The sequence below is a fragment of the Gobio gobio genome (assembly GCF_949357685.1).
Source record: "Gobio gobio genome assembly, chromosome: 4".
Lineage (NCBI taxonomy): Eukaryota > Metazoa > Chordata > Actinopteri > Cypriniformes > Gobionidae > Gobio > Gobio gobio.
Window position 1 is genome coordinate 5,571,728 of NC_137100.1, and position 16,749 is coordinate 5,588,476.

Here is a 16,749-nt window from a genome sequence, read left to right on the forward strand (position 1 = left end):
AAAGGCTGTCACTGACTGTAAACTCAACCATAAATTACTTATATTAACTTATCTATATATGTGATATAATTATAACTTACTTGTGGTCACTGACGCACACGAACACAACCTGAAGCTTAACTTATAAAGTGAAACTAAACTGACGGCCGTTCTCTGCAAGCCAGGACATGTCGCAACATGTCGGAAAGGGGGCGTGGTCTGGGCGAACACTCGCTGTACATGCTCCGTACCGATTCACATCACTTGAGCCTTTTGCACAAGACCAATCCTGTGTTTGTTTTCGCATCGACTCCGAGTTAATGTTCTCTCGGCCACCCAATTTTAGAGCGGAAGTGGACGCGGGATATTTGTAACACTCGTTGTAGGCGTTTGGAGAGTGTTCATTCAACAGTGTGTTGACTTGAATTTGATTTGTTATTAAACGTAAAATGATCGCAGGCGTGAAAAGGGAGAGGGACGTCGATGAAGACGAAGATGAAGGTAAATCTGGAGCGTTTATTAGCTTGAATTGGTTTCAAATCTGGAGGCCGTAACGTATTTTTAACGTATATGCTAACATACGTTAACTGTTATTCGCTAAACTAGCGATTTATCTTCAGGAGATTGTATGTTTATGTTCTCTCAACTGTGTAACACTGATGATAATATCTGCTCTGATTTTTTCGGAGAAATCTCCCGTTATAGAGATCTGCATGTGGATTTTAATATTAACGTGGACCTGAAAACAACATGATTTTCATATGTGGTCTTTGCTTAATTTCCAGAGGTGCGTGTTAAAGTCGGCCGTGGTCATGTGGAAGATCGCAGAAGCCGACATTGTCCATATCTGGACACCATCAATAGGTTCGTTAATATGAATAATGATGTCTGTTATTGTAACCCTTTGTTGCTCTTCTGCTATAACACTCACTGTTTTGTTTTCATTAGGAGTGTTTTGGATTTCGACTTCGAGAAGCTTTGTTCAATCACTCTTTCACACATTAACGTCTATGCCTGTCTGATCTGTGGGAAATATTTCCAAGGTATGTTTGACAGATATTAAAGGGTTAGTTCACACCAAAATAAATTACTCACCCTCCTGTCGTTCCAAACCCATAAGACTTTTGTTACTCTTCGGAACCCAAATGAAGATATTTTTTTATGAAATCTGAGATTTCTGTCCTTCCATTGACAGCTACACGACTACCACTGACGCTTCAAAAAGTTCATAGGGATCCTAAAACTAATCCATATGAATCAAGCGATTTAGTCAATTTTTTATGAAGAGACACGATTGCACAAACGAGATGCGTAACACGAGAATGAACCTCATTGGTTCTTGCTGAAGCCCAAACGTGATGCTTAACATGAGAATGAACCTCATTGGTTCTTGCTGAAGCCCAAACGTGATGCTTAACACGAGAATGAACCTCATTGGTTCTTGCGGAAGCTCAAACGTGATGTGTAACACGAGAATGAACCTCATTGGTTCTTGCGGAAGCTCAAACGTGATGTGTAACACTAGAATGAACCTCATTGGTTCTTGCGGAAGCTCAAGCGTGATGCGTAACACTAGAATGAACCTCATTGGTTCTTGCTGAAGCTCAAGCGTGATGCGTAACACGAGAATGAACCTCATTGGTTCTTGCGGAAGCTCAAACGTGATGCGTAACACGAGAATGAACCTCATTGGTTCTTGCTGAAGCTCAAGCGTGATGCGTAACACGAGAATGAACCTCATTGGTTCTTGCGGAAGCTCAAACGTGATGCGTAACACGAGAATGAACCTCATTGGTTCTTGCGGAAGCTCAAACGTGATGCGTAACACGAGAATGAACCTCATTGGTTCTTGCGGAAGCTCAAACGTGATGCGTAACACGAGAATGAACCTCATTGGTTCTTGCTGAAGCTCAAGCGTGATGCGTAACACGAGAATGAACCTCATTGGTTCTTGCGGAAGCTCAAACGTGATGCGTAACACGAGAATGAACCTCATTGGTTCTTGCGGAAGCTCAAACGTGATGCGTAACACGAGAATTAACCTCATTGGTTCTTGCGGAAGCCCAAACGTGATGCGTAACACGAGAATGAACCTCATTGGTTCTTGCGGAAGCCCAAACGTGATGCGTAACACGAGAATGAACCTCATTGGTTCTTGCTGAAGCTCAAACGTGCTGCGTAACACGAGAATGAACCTCATTGGTTCTTGCGGAAGCCCAAACGTGATGCGTAACACGAGAATGAACCTCATTGGTTCTTGCGGAAGCTCTAACGTGCTGCGTAACACGAGAATGAACCTCATTGGTTCTTGCTGAAGCTCAAGCGTGATGCCTAACACTAGAATGAACCTCATTGGTTCTTGCTGAAGCTCAAACGTGATGCGTAACACTAGAATGAACCTCATTGGTTCTTGCTGAAGCTCAAGCGTGATGCGTAACACTAGAATGAACCTCATTGGTTCTTGCGGAAGCTCAAATGTGATGCGTAACACGAGAATGAACCTCATTGGTTCTTGCTGAAGCTCAAACGTGATGCGTAACACGAGAATGAACCTCATTGGTTCTTGCTGAAGCTCAAGCGTGATGCGTAACACGAGAATGAACCTCATTGGTTCTTGCTGAAGCTCAAGCGTGATGCGTAACACGAGAATTAACCTCATTGGTTCTTGCGGAAGCTCAAATGTGATGCGTAACACGAGAATGAACCTCATTGGTTCTTGCGGAAGCTCAAACGTGATGCGTAACAAGAGAATGAACCTCATTGGTTCTTGCTGAAGCTCAAGCGTGATGCGTAACACTAGAATGAACCTCATTGGTTCTTGCTGAAGCTCAAACGTGATGCGTAACACTAGAATGAACCTCATTGGTTCTTGCTGAAGCTCAAGCGTGATGCGTAACACGAGAATGAACCTCATTGGTTCTTGCGGAAGCTCAAACGTGATGCGTAACACTAGAATGAACCTCATTGGTTCTTGCTGAAGCTCAAGCGTGATGCGTAACACGAGAATGAACCTCATTGGTTCTTGCTGAAGCTCAAACGTGATGCGTAACACGAGAATGAACCTCATTGGTTCTTGCTGAAGCTCAAGCGTGATGCGTAACACGAGAATGAACCTCATTGGTTCTTGCTGAAGCTCAAGCGTGATGCGTAACACGAGAATGAACCTCATTGGTTCTTGCTGAAGCTCAAGCGTGATGCGTAACACGAGAATGAACCTCATTGGTTCTTGCTGAAGCTCAAGCGTGATGCGTAACACGAGAATGAACCTCATTGGTTCTTGCTGAAGCTCAAGCGTGATGCGTAACACGAGAATGAACCTCATTGGTTCTTGCTGAAGCTCAAGCGTGATGCGTAACACGATAATGAACCTCATTGGTTCTTGCTGAAGCTCAAGCGTGATGCGTAACACGAGAATGAACCTCATTGGTTCTTGCTGAAGCTCAAGCGTGATGCGTAACACGAGAATGAACCTCATTGGTTCTTGCTGAAGCTCAAGCGTGATGCGTAACACGAGAATGAGAGCGAAGAGCTGAGCAGAGCTGAGGTAAGTGTGACTGTCATTCACAGCGTGTGTCCAGTCTGGCGTTCTCAGATCGCATATGGAAGCTAAACTTTCATAGGAATTCATTGAAAATTTGAAACACTCACTTTGCTCTGTAACACTCCGTTATGAATGCCCGAGCTGAGTGGCCGTGTACATTTACATTCTGTGAGTGAGATCCCTCCCCTGTGGGCGGGTTGAAAACATGCAGAACTAGCTCTTGTAGTCTCTAGCCTCTGGCCAAAAATCCTCAGACGACGCAAAATGACGATATTTGCGTCATCGGAGGATTTTTTCCAGAAATAAAATGCATAATTCTCTCGTCTCAGGGGATATGGGGGGGAAAGTACCATAATTCCAATATACTACCGAGTTTCTTCTGATACAAAGCTTAATGCTAAATAACTGAAGTAGTAACCCTTTAATTGTGACTTTATTTCACAATTTTGTCTTTTTCTCACGATTGTCAGTTTACAGGCAGCAATTTTTAATTTATTTATCATAATTGCGGGATGGAAACTCTATTTAGATATAAACAATTGCGAGGAATTGAGAGAAAGTCGCAATTACCTTTTTGTTTTTTTTCTGTGGCAGAAACGAGCTTTCTCTAGATGGAAATGCTTGCATGAGCTAAATAATCAGAGTGACTTGAATGTGTCTACAGTGTAGATTTGAAGCGCACTGTTTTGTCTTATATTTTGTCTTATTTTGTTCCTGTCAGGTCGAGGTCAGAAGTCTCATGCGTACATCCACAGCGTTCAGTTCACACACCACGTGTTCCTGAATCTCCACACGTTAAAGTTCTACTGCCTGCCAGACAATTACGAGATCATTGACTCCTCATTAGAGGACATCACGGTGAGATGCGGGTTTCTCGCAATCAGTTGATTGTCAGTATATCGTTGCTATTTTATTCTACCATCTTTCTGAAGTGTAATTATAGTATTGTCATGTTATTCTTGTACCGTGATTGTTTAACCCTCTCTGATTCGGTTCTGCTTCATTTCTTTGTTGCAGTATGTGCTGAAACCCACATTCACCAAACAGCACATCTCCGGTTTGGATAAGCAGGGAAAGCTGTACAGAGCCTACGATGGCACAACATATTTGCCTGGAATTGTGGGTCTTAATAATATCAAGGCCAATGACTATGCTAATGTGGTTTTGCAGGTAATATATGCACAAGTTTATACGTTTGTTAACTGTAATCCAAATGAATGGAAATTTTACATGCAATTTAGGCCTGTCGCGATTGGTCGATACAATCGACTGCGTCGACGCTGTTAATTAGTCGACGTCAATATTTTTAGTCGACTGGGTAAATTGGGGATGATATGAAATTGTATTAGGCACTCTAATTAGAGCAGTATTTCTTAATTTGCGTCGATGTGCGACAGCAGGAGTGAGGACGTGTGTGAGCTCACTAAACAATGGAAGCAGAACAGTCAAATATATATGCGCAGCTCAGGAAAAAGAAAGCAAAAGAAAAGTGCGGCGTGCACAAGCCACGCACACGCATTTCACTAAGACAGATCTGGACGCCAGTTTCCCGGATTATTGGGTTTGAATGGTAAAATATGTAAAAATGCACAACCTGGGCGAGTATTGTGGTAAACGCAGTCGGATATGTCTTTAGTGAATGTATACAGAGTTGAATGAGAAATCGGGTGTTACAATTAATTTGGTCCGTGCAGTTCTTAAAGGGCCGGACCTCATATTCTGTGTGAAGCAGGGCAGGGCAGGAACATGCCGGCCAAGTGAGTTTTTAGGGTTTTTTAATCCAAAAACAATGACAAAACAATGAATAGAAAGTTCTGTCATATTATTCAATTACTTTTACAGTTTTTTGCCATGGTATCGTTATTGAGGTATTTTAGTCTGGTATCGTATCGAAGTCACAATTTTGGTATCGTGACAACACTATTCTATAAAAAAAGTATTTGCTGATATTCTCTTCTTTCGTTATGTTTGTTTACAAATTTGTACCTTTTTAAATTTTTTCTCTTTTAGTTTTACATTTTGTCAAGGGCTTGTTTACATTTATACTTTTTTATAGGACACTACTGAAGGCCAACGTTGAATGAAATGTTTTTAAGTAAAATTGTTGAAAAGTATTGTAATAAATTAGTCGATAGATTAATCGATTAATTAGTCAATAGATTAATATATATAAAAATAGTCATTAGTGGCAGCCCTAATGAAATTCAAATACATGGTAAATTTATCAAATGTATACTATGTCACCACTTGTTTTTTCCTAAGGCGCTGTCAAATGTGCCCCCTTTGCGGAACTACTTCCTCGAGGAGGACAACTATCGAGGAATTCGTCGACCGCCGGGTGACATCATGTTTCTGTTGGTGCAGCGTTTTGGGGAGCTCATGCGTAAACTGTGGAACCCGAGGAACTTCAAAGCCCACGTGTCGCCGCATGAAATGTTGCAGGCTGTGGTGTTATGCAGTAAAAAGAACTTTCAGATCACAAAGCAAGGTATATCACCACACCCTCATGAATACTGATGTACTGCATACTAGTGCTGGGCGGTATGACAAAAAATTTAAATTATACCGGTTTTGCGGTATATGACGGGTATTTTGTTCCCCTATGCATGAGAGTGTGTGAACCACATTTTCTACTGATTGAGGGAGGAAATACTGCAGTAGATTAACTACAGGGTTTCCGCGGGGTCTAAAAAAGTCTAGAATTTCAAAATCTATATTTTAGGCCTTAAAAAGTCTTAAATTTGCTTAAGTATTCTGTTCTAGGTCTCAAATAATTTTAAACGGGTCTTAATTTTCCTACGTCCATGTAATGCTACATTGCTCATTTAAATGCTCCTGCAGTGCTTGTGCGTGCAAGCGCGCGCGTGTGTGTGTGCATTTTATTTTGTATTCCAGGGGTGTTGAAGTTCTTTCTTTCGCTAGTCCAAATATAATTCCCTGTATTACGACTACAAATGAGACCAACTTGCAGCTTATATTGCAGCCAATCAGCTTTTGTGTTATTGGAGTCTCTTTCAAATTGTACCACAGACGCATAAAACGGATTTTATTGATGTTTCTGCAATTACTAAACACAACAAAAAATCAACATGCATTTCGATCCTGCATTATTCGTAACCAAAAAAAACAAGATTTATGTATTGTCATGTGTGACTATTGTGCATCTAACATAAAACATGGCAAATGTGGTATTTTAAGAATGAAAAAAATGCAAATTTCTGGAAATCACCACCACAAATTCAGTCATTTTGATCTCAAAAATAACAAAAAAAGTAGCGAAATCCTGGTGGGATTAAGCTATGGGGAAGGGCAAGTTTATCGATTTGTTCAATTTAAGTAATTTTGTGACTGCATTTCCTTTTATAGGACTTAAATTTAATTCATAATGGTCTTCAAGTCTTAAATTTGACTTGGTGAAACCTGGCGCGTTGGGTGCGCAAGAGCCCATTTTGCCTGGCGGTGTGCAGCGCATTTTTTGTAACAGCGCGCGCGACTCCGCATCCTAAGATGAACGAGTTCAAGGCGAATCTAGCCGAGCATGACGTCTCATCACACTGGCATACAGTTTGCACATACAAATTAGTTGCTTCTATTTACAAAATGAGCCTACAAAAGCAGAAATAAGCCTGTTTAATAAAGATCCATGTTTAAAGGGTTAGTTCACCCAAAAATGAAAATTCTGTCATTAATTACTTACCCTCATGTCGTTCGACACCCGTCAGACCTCCGTTCATCTTCGGAACACAAATGAAGATATTTTAGTTGAAATCTGATGGCTCTGAAAGGCCTCCATTGGCACAATGCACGGTTCACTCTCAAGACCCTTAAAAGGTACTAAAGACGTCGTTATTAAGTCCATCTCACTACAGTGGTTCTAAAATAACTTTATGAATCGGCGAGAATAGTTTTTGTGCGCAAAAAAACCCTAAATAACGACTTGTATAGTGATGACGATTTCAAAACACGGCATCATGAAGCTTCAAAGCGTTATGAATCAGTGAGTCGATTCAGCAGTTTGGATCGCCAAATTTCAGCAGTTTGGCGGTTTGACACGCGATCCGAATCATGATTCGACTCACTGATTCATAACGCATAACTGATTCAATGCGCACAAAAACTATTCTCGCCTCTTCATAAAGTTATTGTAGAACCACTGTAGTGAGATGGACTTTGTAACGACGTCTTTAGTACCTTTTAAGGGTCTTGAGAGTGAACCGTGCATTGTGCCAATGGAGGCCTTTCAGAGCCATCAGATTTCAACTAAAATATCTTCATTTGTGTTCTGAAGATGAACGGAGGTCTGACGGGTGTCGAACGACATGAGGGTAAGTAATTAATGACAGAATTTTCATTTTTGGGTGAACTAACCCTTTAATTAAAAAAAAATCATGGAACTAAATGAAAATGTTTAGTGAAATTAGGAAATATTTAAGAGATCGTTAATTTAGTTGTATACATGTGTGCATATATTTTTTTGTTCACAAGTAATAAAGGTTTACTGCGTTTTACACAATTCTTTTGTAGTGTAGTTTTGGGTGAAGTGTACTAAATAAATATCATCACCTGTGTAGCCTACATTAGCCCACTTCTTCTCGATGTTTTTTCCTGATGGTTTATAGAACAATTACTCCGAGTCGCCCTCTGTCGTTTCAAAGAATAGCACAACGGCGAGTGTGTCAAGTATGAACGCCTCGTCCGTTTGAGGAGGAGCGCACGCAGTCAGCGGAGGATCGCGCTGCGGAGCCGGGCCAAAGTATAAACAAGGCTTAAGTGGTATAGAGGGGGTACACAGAAGTATGGTAAATGCCTCAGGGGGTACGACACTCTAAAAAGTTTGAGAACCACTATAAATGAATACAATTTTAAATTAGCAACAAATTCTGACATGAACTGTCCCATAAATGTTGTTTCTTGTGCTCATAGCGTTAGAAATGCAAAATTTTCAGGCTAGATGCGCATGTGCAGTCCTAGATCTCAGAACAAGGACCGTTTTTATAGCAACCAGAGCTTCTAATGGCAGTGATGCAATGACTTTATCAATCAGCGATTGGGTCTTTTATTTAGAAGGCGGGGGCGTATTCCGCCATATTGCGTGTTGCTCTTTCTCCCATACATAATTTGTACAAGTGTGCATTCTTTGTATATCTAAAGTTAGTATAGTAGTATTTTTCTCAAACAGCAGCCTGTCATTGTCATAACTTTTTAAAGCAGTGTTGTGCTTTTTGCCCTCTAGGGGACGCTGTTGACTTTCTGTCCTGGTTCCTGAATGCATTGCATGGTGCTCTTGGTGGGACAAAGAAGAAATCATGTGAGTTTTGTTTTGTGTGGTTCTGATTGTGCTAGTTGTTCTCAGTCTTCAATCTCAATCTTCATAAGTACAGGGTGAAATCGTTTTTCTCTTCTGCAGCCATACTCACCAAGGTGTTTCAGGGGTCCATGCGAATCTTCTCAAAGAAGCTTCCCCATCCAGATTTGGTAGGTGTCTGCTGGACAGTTTCTTACTGTAATATGATGTGTGCTTGCTAAACCATTTAAACAGTTTTGAAGGCCTTTCTGTATTATTTACGGATTAGGGGTGTAACGGTACACAAAACTAACGGTTCGAAACGTACCTCGGTTTTCAAGTCGAGGTTTGGTACAGCAGTTTTACAAAATTGCTTTTTATTTATTTTTATTAAACTGTGGTTTACTGAAAAAAATTGTGTCTGTCCTTAAATTAATTCAATTATAACTAAAAGTGTCTTAAAGATAATGCTGTAAACTATATACGGAGCCCTTGCTTGCACATTACTATAATATAAAGGTTAACAACAGAGCCCAAACTATTACTCTAAATTCAGTTGCTATTTATTTTTTAGATATAATAATCAACATTCAAATAACGTATTGTATGCAAACATGTAAACTTCACATAAGGCAGTTTTTGCATTAACTTCCAAATCTAATAATAAAATATTTTTTTCTCCAATTCGTTGTTGAAATATAATTTATACACAGTGACTGTCATTTTCATGACAGTTTTAAAACATAATCCAGACATCAGTAGCAGGTTAAGTAGAATTAATAAAGGCTAGTGCTTCTATTTAGTGAGAGTTTATTTCTCTAGTGAACTCACAGCTGTGGACACTGAATGACCTCTGAGCTAAATGTGATGCTACGTGACATTGTTTACAAGCTTTTAATATTTCATTCTTTCCGTGGTTGAAACACTGAGCGATTATTACGATTATTATGGATACATGAGAATATGGTCATGGGATTGTTGTGAACAATGACACTTGTGCTGGTGTCCTTTAGAAAGAGGACAGAAAATGCTTAATTTGCAATGTCAGATTAGATAAATGGTTTATTTTTGAATGGTTTCTTAATTTTCCATCCTTGTTTTCTCCCAGCCTCCTGAAGAGAAAGAAGCCCTTCTCCTTAAGGAGGAGTACCAGGAGGAGATGTCCGAGTCCACCTTCCTGTACCTGACCCTTGACCTGCCCACCGCACCACTCTACAAAGATGAGAAGGAGCAGCTCATCATCCCTCAGGTTCCTCTCTTCAACATCCTGGGCAAGTTCAATGGAAACACTGAGAAGGTGTGCATTTACTTTTCCCCCTTCAGATTCTGAATTATTTATTGTTTTGTAATTTGTTAATCTTCATGAAACCATGTATGTGCTTTGTATGGACTCATTAATAATTGTAACCTCAGTTATAATATATTATAATACTTATCTATTCACTGTTACACCTTTAGAAAGTATAATGCATTGAAACGCATGACAAACAACCAATTTCAGATGTAACAAGGAATAAATTCATAAATTCATAAAGAATTTTAACTTTGTTTACAATTACTTATAATACATTATGAGCATCTTTTATAATGCTTTGTACATAAAGGCTTTAAGTAAAGTGTTACCAAAATAATTTTCCTTAAATCTGAAATAAATGAAAAATATAATTTACACCTTTTTGGGGTGGTTTTCCGTTGAATATTTATATTTTAAGTTGAAGAGCTAAAATTTCTAAAACTGACTAAAAAAAACAATCAAAGCTAAAAAAAATTAATATTTAAAAGAAAACAAAAAAGTAAATATGATAAAAGCAAATGAATCACTAAATCTTAATCAAAACATTAATAAATACTTTAATAATTATAAAAAAATAACAACAGAAGAGCCTTTTGGCTTTTTCTAAATGTTTTTAATGATATTTTCGTGGGAAAACAACCAACAAATATAAAAAAAATTATGCAATATACACCGTGTAATCCACCTCCAATACTGATCTGTAACACAGAATACTGCGGACATATGCAGATACACAGTCTCTCCAAGGTTGAAGTTGGCTGACTCTAGTTCTGACCAGAAAGTTTCCCAAAACATACTGATAACATGTGCTTCCTCTCAGTGAGAGGTACAGACAACAGTACAGGCAAAATTCATATTGATTCTCTAGTGTTTCAGTAAAAGGAAATATAAAATGAATAAAATATAATATACAAAATGGAAGCCCGATCCATATTTCATCTCATCTCTTTTGAAATTAACTAGTTTTCTCCAACAATCAAAATGAATGGATGGTAACATTGTCTTCCATGATGCTCAACACTCATAACTCTGTTAAAATCTCAGAAAATTTGGTTTAGGGTTTCATGACCCTTTAATGGTCAGGCTGAGAGGGAAAACCCCTGATATTGAATATGCTGCTAATTAACTTTTGACGTTTTTGTCACAGGAGTACAAGACCTACAAAGAGAACTTTCTGAAAAAGTTCCAGCTCACCAAACTTCCCCCATACCTCATCTTCTGCATCAAACGATTCACAAAGAACAACTTCTTTGTGGAAAAGAACCCAACAATCGTCAACTTCCCTATCACGTATGTGACCGCCGTTGCTCAGGATAAATGAGGTTTACACTCTTTTAGACATTTCTGTATTCTCTTTGAATGTATTTTGAAATGTTCTTGTGAAAACACTCATACACAACAGGAATGTGGATTTGCGCGAGTACCTCACGGAAGAGGCGCAGGTTACTGAGAAGGTCACCACCTACGACCTGGTGGCCAATGTTGTTCATGATGGAAAACCCACTGAGGGTTCCTATAGAATTCATGTTCTGCATCATGTGAGTGTGTCAACATCACTTTATCCCATTCAAAACACACCAGCTTTGTTATGGGGATGTTTTGTATAATACATCTGCTTTCTAATGTTTGACAGGGCACAGGGAAGTGGTACGAGCTTCAGGACCTGCAGGTGATTGATATCCTTCCACAGATGATCACACTCTCTGAGGCCTACATACAGGTTTGCAACTTATTCCTTTCCTCTGTCGTTCGACAATAAAGTTGATTTGGATTAAAACGTGACTGAGCGTGACGTTTTAGCAAGTAGATATTACATGGAAATTGTATTACACTTTATTTAGATTCCATTTTAATGCCATGATGTACTTCAAGCTAAATTGAAGAACAAACTAGTGACGTCATTTCGAACTAAATCAGGCCAAGTGGAGTTTGTTTCAGGAGTTCAATACAGCTTGTTAAAGCAAAAATTTTGGAAAAATTATTTTATTTCTAGAAACGCCTTTTGGTTGAACTAAATTAGCTCCTACTTCAGAGTAGGGTCTGACACAACACAATAGGAACTACCAGTGACGTAAGTGTATGCTGATTGGCCGAATGCATGAGAAACACCAGCACCCGCCATTTTTAAAAAGCCGTGTACACACACAGATTATAGCCTATATATTTACTCCACGAACTAACTCTATGAACATGGGAAACGGTGATAGATGGACCTCTCAACTTTTGCGCTAAAGAGAAAATCCAACGCGACTTTGAGGGGACCAATCGAAACATGATTATGTATTTCTGCTCAGCTAGCGACATTGAGCATCAACCACACAGCAAACGCTAATACTTTTTCATAGGGCTGTAACGATTTGACCAAAAATAAAAACCTCGATTAATTGACCATTTTACCTCATACCTCATTACCTTTTTGCCCTCATAAGGTTTTTGAGAAAGTTCACTGATAAGGTTTGTACTGTAAATATTTTCTACTATTAAAAGGTGGATTTTTTTTTCTAATGAAAAAGTTTATTTCTTTGTGATTTTAAAATACTTGAAGGAAACGGTTCACTTTCAGCAGTTATTGTCTATGGGGCAGATTTCTGTTTGTTGTACATCAGATACAGATAAATTAGCACAGTAGGCCTACATTACATTCATCTGAATGCATCAATAAGAGAGTGATAGTGTGTGAATTACTCATACCGTCTCTATTCATTATGAAGCTGTGGTTTGTACTTCAAAAGGTATTAAAATATGTTTTATAACGGTTGAGTTTCTAAGCTATTTTAGTGACTTTACTTTAGTCACAGGACAGTGTTGACACTGCGTTTCTGCGCTCCTCTGCGCGAGATCTTCATGTGATGTGCAAGCTAGATCTGAGTGCTCGTTTGTCACAATATATCAGGCATTAGTTCAACATAATACACATCTGGTGGTCGAAAACTGGCAGGGCTTAAACCACATACAAATGACAAAGCTTTGTGAGGACGCAGGTGAAAGAGGTCTGCCTTCAGGGCGCGCGCGTGTTGTCAGAGACGCGACAGGGCTCGGCTCTCTGTGTCACAGAAAAAAAGCTGAGCCCTGAACGGATACATTGTCCGTATTGTTGTTTTTGAATAGTGCTCAATCGCTTTAAATGTTGAAACTGGCAAGCCTTTAAACGCATTTACTTGACAAACTTTATGAGCACGAAAGTGAAAGCGATCTGACTTCGGGGCTTGCGCGCACCGTGTGTGTGTGTGTGTGTGTGTGTGTGTGTGTGTGTGTGTGTGTGTGTGTGTGTGTGTGTGTGTGTGTGTGTGTGTGTGTGTGTGTGTGTGTGTGTGTGTGTGTGTGTGTGTGTGTGTGTGTCACAACGCGTAGGCTATAAGAACAGCAATTACCTGACCTGTATATAAACTGTGTAAAACGTGCAGTTGCTATAGTGATTCTGAGCATCTATAAACACAGATAACTGCTCCTGCATCTCTCTGTGTGCCTGCAAACTGCACTTGATGTGACTGACGGGGCGGAGTCACGTGAACCGAAATTACCGACATGGGAAAAATATGTCGGTTAGAGGTTCTGAATGTCGGTTTCAGTTATTTTTCGATTAATCGTACAGCCCTACTTTTTCATCTACGGTCTACTTTCTTTTTATAACAGCTCTATCTAATAACTAGGGTTGGGTACTGAAACCTATGTAACCAGATCAGAATGCAGATTTCAGTGGCACTTAAATTCAAACGAGCTTTCGCGCTTTGGCTGGCGTCAAGCCAGAGACAGACAGCGCTCGTCGTATATCACAATATGTTTATTTTAGGTTTCAGACATTTAAATGCTCAGAAGTACTGATGTCTATGGAAGCGACAATAGCAATCCTTTCAGACAGTTATAATTTGACTACGTGCTTTATTCATATCAGATACACTCGACATTAAGCCGGTTCATGTGCTTGTCCTTCGGACAAGTAAATCTGTCACTCACTTGTCCGAGTGTTTTTTTGTTTTTTGTTTTTTGTAAATATAATTTATTCTGAAGCAATATTCTCACAAGTGTTCAATCAGCTTTGACATATTTAAATCTGCATATTTCTGATATTTTTACCTTTTATAAAGGCATTTTTTCCCATAATCTTCCATAATCATAAACCAAATATAGGCTATGCTTCAACTTTCTTCTTTCCGAATCATTCAGTAACACACTGATGCTGTGAGATGTGTTATGGTTCTGCTGTGATCTTTGTATTATTTTACTGCTGAAATCGGACAAAAACAGTCAATATTGCGTCTAAAATGTAAGTGACTTAATATTAATTAATCGTTTATGGAACTGTCATATGAAATCAGTGTCATGTTCAATCGTGATGGTATTCAGTAAAACAGCACTCTTGGTCATGTGATGTTGCTTAACTGTAGGCTATCATATGTTATAAATATAAAAACTCCACAATTTGTAATTTTAACCATGCATGTTAACGAAGTTTCTTTGTATGAGCGGCGCTCATTTGTTGTGATATTTCCTCTAGAGGCTGCGCGAGCCTCAACCTTGTTACTGTCAGTTTATTATACATTACAGTATATATTATCCACTATCGATCACCACTTACACTAAATGAATGCAGAATCATTCTTGCATTTTGGTGATTCTCTAGTTATTTTTTGACGTTTTAATCAGGATAATTGTCCGGTCAGGCAAGTAAAATTCTTTCACTTGCCCCTTCAAAAAATCACCTTGTCCCAGACAAGCAGACAAGCGTTAATGTCGATTCCTGCACATTATATAGTTTACTCTATTCTTCTCCCAGTTCAGCGGTCACTCACTTTCATGTAAATTGATCTTAGTCTCGCAAAATGCGTGTTGTAAATGTGCAAACTAACATGGCGCCGCCCATCGTGCAGTATAGATCAACTAACACACATTCACTCACACATATTTGAAAATCAGAATATCAGATAGTTCATGACATAGTTAACAAGTTTGTGAATATTTTGAATAAAAAAGAAAAAACTAAATAAAACCGAAACACCTGTCATACAGCACTATTGTGGTCATTTTGTGGCTCTTTTTTTTTTAAAGTATCGGTTTAGGCACCGATACCATTTTAAAAGTATCGGTTTGGCTATCGTAAAAGCCAAATCGGTTTGGCTATCGTTGGCTACCGGTATCGTAAAACGCATTAGACAGGACTGTTAAACAGATCATAAATGTATGAAGTCAGAGAATGGGAGTATTGTGTGCTCTGGCTCTGGTGTTCTCAGCACCGTCAAAATAACAAGTCACAACAACAAGCGTGGCTTACGTCACTTCAGAGTTCCTAGAACTACACGGTGCAAAAGCCCCTAATGAAGAATGCACAGGTCTTTTCAAATATGTTTGAGGAAGCGTTGACTGAAATTCAAGTACTTTTGTGGATTTGTATTATTATTAAATCATATATTAGCATTACATAAGATGATGGATATTGTGGTCGTTGCAATCCAAAAGGTCATATCTTGCAGATCTCTATTATAAATCATGTAAATGTTGCTTTTGAGGCATCACCACCTAGCCTTATTTCACACAATTCTTCTTTTGCAGATTTGGAAGAGACAAGATAAAGATGATGGAGCAGAAAGCCATACAGGGGCATAGGATGCCCAAAAACACAGCATTGGCGAGATGTAAAGGAAATGCATCGTTCCTGTTCAGGCCTGAATGCAACACACCAAGCGCAAGAATGATGAGATGAGTGAAGTTACAATAAAAGAAGAAACTGACCTTAAAGGGATAGTTCACCCAAAAAATCTAAATTCTCTCATTTTCTCACCCACATGCTATTCCAGATGTATATGACTTTCTTTCTTCATATAAACGCAAGTATTTAGGCATAAAATTCCTCTCTCAGAGTCAATGTAATGGCATTGAATGGCTGAAGCTTGTTTGATTCTTGGAAAAACCATACACGGCAATCGTGACTGTGATCCACACGACCCCAGTGGATGAGTCAATGTCTTCTGAAGCCAAACAATAGATGTGTGTAAGAAAAATACTAATATTTAACTTTAGCTATAAATCAATGCTTCCAATTTACTGTCATACGAGCGTTCTTGAGAGGGATGTTGTGATCCCTCAACAGCATTGATTTATCATTAAAAAGTCAAAAATATTAGCAGTTTTCTTACACACACACACACACACACCCCTCTCTTTTGACTTTAGAAGACATTGATTCATCCACTGGGGTCGTATGGATCACCATCATGATCACTGTGTGTGGTTTTTCAACCGTCAAGAGCTTTAGCTATTCAATGGCATTATATGGACTCACAGAGATGGATTATTTTCTTGAAAACCTTTTTTGTGTTTATCTGAAAATAGTCATATACATCGGGGATGGAACGAGGGTGAGCAAATTAATTTTCATTTTTTGGATGTACTGTCCCTTTAAATCCTGATGTTTCATTTCATGTAAGGATGCTAAGAAATCTGTAAGGTGAACGTGACGCATTTCTGTTTCTCTGTGATTTTAAAAATTATTTTTAGTTTGGCAGTTCAAGAGACCTTTTTATTAAAGTTTTCAAAACGATATACAGTGTATTTCATTCGGCTCTTTAGAAAACAAATATTGTGAATAGGAAGCTAGACCAAAACCTCCAAAATTAAAGTGGAAACTTTTACAGTTGCTCTATATTTAAATACAAT

The 16,749-nt window shown here is 38.9% G+C and overlaps 1 protein-coding gene across 1 annotated transcript; it reads left to right on the top strand.

Annotated features, from left to right (window-relative positions):
- The first annotated feature begins 236 nt into the window (after window positions 1-236).
- On the top strand, window positions 237-16,633 carry usp39 (ubiquitin specific peptidase 39). Its single transcript, XM_079815780.1, has 13 exons — window positions 237-480; window positions 765-843; window positions 928-1,022; window positions 4,242-4,378; window positions 4,538-4,690; window positions 5,783-6,008; window positions 8,754-8,828; window positions 8,928-8,995; window positions 9,913-10,101; window positions 11,246-11,388; window positions 11,501-11,636; window positions 11,732-11,818; window positions 15,646-16,633. Exons 1-13 carry the CDS (start codon window positions 429-431, stop codon window positions 15,697-15,699), a joined length of 1,494 nt encoding a protein of 497 aa, XP_079671906.1. The 5' UTR covers window positions 237-428; the 3' UTR covers window positions 15,700-16,633.
- The last annotated feature ends 116 nt before the right edge of the window (window positions 16,634-16,749 follow it).